General features: G+C 36.6%; 1 protein-coding gene across 1 annotated transcript in view; it reads right to left on the reverse strand.

Moving 5' to 3' along the window:
- Nucleotides 1-323: 323 nt before the first annotated feature.
- Nucleotides 324-6081, reverse strand: part of LOC133199549 (leucine-rich melanocyte differentiation-associated protein-like) — an 18909-nt gene continuing 13151 nt past the window's right edge. The window contains exons 5-7 of the mRNA XM_061335367.1: nucleotides 6033-6081; nucleotides 4264-4351; nucleotides 324-4169 (exon numbers count right to left, since the gene is read on the reverse strand). The exon at nucleotides 6033-6081 is cut by the window's right edge and continues 78 nt beyond it. Of these exons, the coding sequence (XP_061191351.1) occupies nucleotides 4090-4169; nucleotides 4264-4351; nucleotides 6033-6081 (217 nt within the window). The 3' untranslated portion in view covers nucleotides 324-4089. The remainder of the gene's footprint in view (nucleotides 4170-4263; nucleotides 4352-6032) is intronic.

The following is a 6081-nucleotide window of genomic DNA, read 5'->3' on the forward strand; positions in this document are numbered from 1 at the left end:
TGATTTGACAAACAGTGTTGCCATGGTTACTGAAAATAGGAATTTCTTTGAAATTCTTTCAAAACGCTATTCTACCTAGTGTTGATTATGATGGTGTTGCCATGGTTACTTAAAAATAAAAAAAAATCTGTGTAATTTAAAAAAAACTCTATCCTGACTAGTTCAGTCCAATTTCAATGACTTGGTATCACAAGTAGACCATATCTAAATAATTCTACATTTTGACAAACCATGCTGTCATTGTTACTTAAAACAGAAATTTCTGTGATATTACTCTTCCTAGTTATAGTCTGACTTCAATTACAATTGATACACAAGTAGAATACTATAAAGATACAGCTTTCTTTATTATAGGTACACACAAGTTCAACTAGTCTTGTCTGAGACTTCTGGTTTTATTTTAACTCAAAAAGTAAATACAAAACCAGTTTTTATTTTTTTCACCTCATGAGTGGAACATTTATACTTCTTATACAGAAGAGAGTCAGCTGATTTCCACTATGAACAAATACCTGCTTCAAGCTAACACTTTCATAACCAAGCATTTTTTGAATTAAAAATAATTATGCTAAAATTAACCTTTACAATTTTTCTAGAGAAAACCCATGTTTTCTGCCATTTAACATTGCTAGCATATTATAATTTGAGAATAATATAAATGTACTTTCAATTGGGGAAATCAACATTTCACGTGTACATCCATTTGCTATTTCAGTATGTGCATATTTAAGGGAAAAACATAAACATTACCGGTTTGTTGTTTGACACTGTGTGAACAAACATCTCTCATTTAAAATTCACACAGAACTTAAAACATAGGTAATCAAAGATTACGAAGCTCACCTCGACGAATGTTATCTACATGTAAGGCAAATTTCACATCATATTTTTTTTCTAGTTAGGGTACATCCCAAGATCAATATCCATGCAAGTTTGATTTAATTATAGACCTGCTCAAAAAACTTTTGACCTGTTTAGTAATCAAGAAAATTTTGGTCAGTTCCAACATCCAAAGCAAGTCTGGAAGTTTTCATCCTTAGATGCACCATCTATGCAAGTTTAATCATAACAGGCCATAATATTATATAGCTACTCCAAAAAAATTACCCTGGTCACTCTTCTGGAAAATGTACATCAGATTCAGAATCCAAGGCAAGTCTGGAAGTGTCCATCCCTAGATACATCATCCATGCTAATTTGGTTAAAATATGGCTAAAATTCACTCATGTGGAAAATCTAGGTCAGATCCAGCATTCGAAGCAGGTTGGTTAGTGTACATCCCTAGATGCATCATCCATGAAAGTTTGGTCCAGGTAGGGCTTATAGTTACTTGGGAATGAGACTACTCCTAAATCTAAACCTGGTCTCACATGTGGAAAATCTAGATCAGATCCAGCATCTGAACAAGTGTGGTAGTGTCCATCCCTGGATGCATCATCCATGCAAGTTTGGTCCGGGTAGGGTTTATAGTAACTTGGGAATGGACCTGCTCCTAAAACTTTAACCTGGTCACTCATCTGAAAAATCTACGTCAGATCCAGCATCCGAAGCAAGTTTGGTAGTGTCCATCCCTAGATGCATCATCCATGCAAGTTTGGTCAAGGTAGGGCTTATAGTTACTTGGGAATGGACCTGCTCCTAAAACTTTAACCTGGTCACTCATCTGGAAAATCTAGGTCAGATCCAGCATCCGAAGTAAGTGTGGCCATGTCCATCCCTAGATGCATCATCCATGCAAGTTTGGTCAAGGTAGGGCTTATAGTTACTTGGGAATGGACCTGCTCCTAAAACTTTAACCTGGTCACTCATCTGGAAAATATAGGTCAGATCCAGCATCCGAAGCAAGTTTGGTAGTGTCCATCCCTAGATGCATCATCCATGAAAGTTTGGTCAAGGTAGGGCTTATAGATACTTGGGAATCGACCTGCTCCTAAAACTTTCACCTGGTCACTCATCCGGAAAATCTAGGTCAGATCCAGCATCCGAAGTAAGTGTGGCCATGTCCATCCCTAGATGCATCATCCATGCAAGTTTGGTCAAGGTAGGGCTTATAGTTACTTGGGAATGGACCTGCTCCTAAAACTTTAACCTGGTCACTCATCTGGAAAATCTAGGTCAGATCCAGCATCCGAAGCAAGTTTGGTAGTGTCCATCCCTAGATGCATCATCCATGCAAGTTTGGTCCAGGTAGGGCTTATAGTTACTTGGGAATGGACCTGCTCCTAAAACTTTAACCTGGTCACTCATCTGGAAAATCTAGGTCAGATCCAGCATCCGAAGCAAGTTTAGTAGTGTCCATCCCTAGATGCATCATCCATGCAAGTTTGGTCAAGGTAGGGCTTATAGTTACTTGGGAATGGACCTGCTCCTAAAACTTTAACCTGGTCACTCATCTGGAAAATCTAGGTCAGATCCAGCATCCGAAGCAAGTGTGGTAGTGTCCATCCCTAGATGCATCATCCATGCAAGTTTGGTCCAGGTAGGGCTTATAGTTACTTGGGAATGGGACTTGCTCCTAAAACTTTAACCTGGGACGCCGACGCTAACGCCGACGCCGACGCCGGGGGTATAGCATAAGCTCATCTCGACTTCGTCGAGGTGAGCTAAAAATCTATCAACTTCCACTCATTCATTGCATCATGCAGATGTAAGCAACATTTTTTTGACAATGATAAAACTATTGAATATTTTGTTAAAATAATTTTAAACTGATACTTAACTCACACAAAATCTACATAAAAATGTTCAGAATATATTATTAATGATTGCTGGAAAACTCTAAATTATCAAACGTTTGTGCATTGCTCTGTTTAACACTAAAAAGAGAATACAGAAGATAAGCGACATGTATAAAGTCTGATCCATAACAGTATAACCAGTGTTCAACACAACCCCAGCACAGAGTATACACTTATTTCATGATTATGAGGGGAACAGTCAAACTGTTGTCCCGAGGTAATGGGGAAGACCTGGGAAACTGTTGCTCGAGGCCGAAAGCCAAGGGCAACAGTTTCGCAGGTCTTCCCCATTATCGAGGGACAACAGTTTGACTGTTTCCCGAGTTGTCATGAAATAAGTGTTTTATTACCTAACCTACTATATAATTTCTTAAAGTAATGATATTGACATAATAATCAATGGCTTTTAAAATACATCGACAAATGTTTGTACATGTATTATTTTTTAAAAACAAACTAAACAAGATGAACATTAATCAAATTCTCACACCGATTGGTGTTCAGAAAAATTAATGGATGTGATATTATCATGCACTAATAAATTGAAAAAAAAAAACATGTAGTAAACAACATAATGATATCTTGAAGATTTGAATATTACACGTTTATGGCAAAGAACTATACTGAGTGAAAGGGGCCTACATTTTTCCCAAATTACCCTCAGAAAAGGTGTTCATGGCCTCTTCTTCGAAATGATATTAAATTGATTATATATCAGGATTACTTTTCAGATGATAATTTCAAATTGAATGAAAATGCTTTACATTAATACATAATTCAATATTAAAGCTGTAAAGTACGGGGAATTAATTATGACGTCATAATGGAACAGTTCAGCCATGCAACAGTTCATTCTGTGACCGGGTAAACAGTTTTGACTGTTTCATGATTTGCAAAAACATTAAAAAGAATCAGGAAACAGTTCAAAATACCTAATTACAATTTATATAGTAGGTTAGGTAATAATTAATATTGTCTACATTGAAACTACAGTACAACCTCCAACACTTTCCCCATCAACTTTCCAGCATACTGTACATGTACAAAAATTGGCGTATTCAAAATTTAGCACAATCATTGGGTTTGGAGGAGTTGGCGTAATCATGAATTAGCGCTACACATGTACGTGCGTTGTATTGTATATATAAATGATTTCTTAGCGGTATTCATATATTAGCGCATCGTTGACTGAGCCAAAGCCGCTAAAATATGAAGCCCGCTTTTTTAAGTACACATACAGTATTTTGTACACAGTGATATTTCATGAAATGGCACATGATAACAGATGATAAACTGTGGTTTGATGAAGAGTCATGAAAGGAAAAATCTGTCATGTCCTCCTTGAACAATTTCATAAATCTTTGTTTCTTATAAATCTGTTTCCTTCTGATTGCTTCCCATAGTAAATATATTTACTCTTGCCAAATGATGCTGTCAAAATAGTAAAATATTTGTTAATTATCAACATTTTCAATTCGTTTGAGAGAGAGAGAAAGAGAGAGAGAGAGAGAGAGGAGGAGCTTACCAATGGGTTTGTCCAAACTCTTGGTAGAATTTGGGAGAGGTGAGAATGGTGCAGGTTCTTCGTCCTCTTCTTCCTCTTTATGTTCTATCTGTTTGTCAGAATTTAAATTTTGGTTAGCTAGTAAAGTTAAACATCTACCTGGGAAAATGCAGTTATATTTACTACATTGTGGCAATTATTTGGTAAACTGAAGCATCCAGGCTTTTAAGTCCTCTACAAACAATGTTGTACAGAGTCATTTGATGTACATGTCTATGATATAAATGACTCAGATGAATGCAGCATGATATGATAATTAATATAACTGTCACACTAACAAGTACTTTAAGAATACAATGTAATAACTGTGTCCTGGAATTTTCCAATTATTTCAAACTAGATGAAATGACCTTTATAAAATATATTAGGTACTTATAACAAGAGGCCCAAGGGCCTTAACAGTCACCTAGATAAAATACAAGCCTGTAAAGGATCAATGAAATGAAAATTTGATAATTATATATTGAAATAAACTGAACAAGAAGTCTGTGAGCCAATGCTCACTAGTAATACCCCCGCTCTGATACGAATATACGCTCTCATGAATCCCACCATATGGGATGCCTAAACAAAGAGTGTGCTAAAAGTTCAAGCATCTGCAATGAGTAGTTGCTGAGAAATGAAACAGCAACTGAAATTTGGTATGGACAGACACATGGATCAACAGGAAGTTGATATCAGATTTATACAAAAATAAATCCCAACATATGGCATGCCTAGGCAATGAGTGTGCTAAAATTTTCAGCATCTGCGATGAGTAGTTGCTGAGGAAACTGCGACTGAAATTTAGTAACAGACACACAGATAAAAGGAAGTTGACATTGTATTCCTACAAAAATGAATCTCACCATATGGCATGCCTAGACAAAGTGTGTGCTAAAATTTCAAGCATCTGCATTGAGTAGTTGCTGAGTACACTGTGATAGAAATTTGGTACAGACAGATGGATGAATAAACAGGAAGTTGACAACGGATTTGTACAAAATTGAATCCCACTGTATGGCATGTCTAGACAAAGTGTGTGCTAAAATATAAAGCATATGCAATGAGTAGTTGCTGAGAAAACTGTGACAAAAATTTGTACAGATAGACGCACAGATAAACTGGAAGTTGACATTGGAGTCCTACAAAAATGACTCCCACCATATGGCATGCCTATATAAAGAACGTGCTAAAATTTCAAGCATCTACTACTACTGAGTAGTTGCTGAGGAGACTGCAAAGAAATTGTGTTACAGACAGACATCCGGACACAAAGACAGACAGACACACAAGGGCAAAACAGTATACTCCCTCTCCTTTTGAGTGGGGGTATAAAAATAAAGATATGTTGCTCAAAAACAACAGATAGAGAATACTAAGTACTGTAGATTCCTAAATATACACGAGGAATTAATTATCACGTAATTATGTGAGAAGCACCACTCGCGAAATAAAATTACTCGCTTTTATTTTTATGGTGCTGAAATCAATGTAAAATCCCATGATCAACCGTCCACTCATGAATTATTGTTCTCGCAATTTGCCGTTAAAGTGCCATTTCGTGAAAATAAGCACTCATGAAAAATAAGGAATCTACAGTAATCAAGGATCAACTAAAGGACCATGATTTGAACAAAGTTGTATCTGCACTATCTAAGGATGACTGAATCTTAAAATGACTTATGGTCCTGCTGTGTTATATATTAAGACGTTTCCCATAGAGAGGGTAAGTATAGATGACCTCTCACCTCATCCTCTTTGACCTTTATGACCTGCATAAAGGGGCCCACTCTCTTG

This window comes from Saccostrea echinata, unplaced genomic scaffold (assembly GCF_033153115.1).
Source record: "Saccostrea echinata isolate AGI-Se365-2 ecotype Australia unplaced genomic scaffold, CSIRO_AGI_Sech_v1 ptg000034l, whole genome shotgun sequence".
Taxonomy (NCBI): Eukaryota; Metazoa; Mollusca; class Bivalvia; order Ostreida; family Ostreidae; genus Saccostrea; species Saccostrea echinata.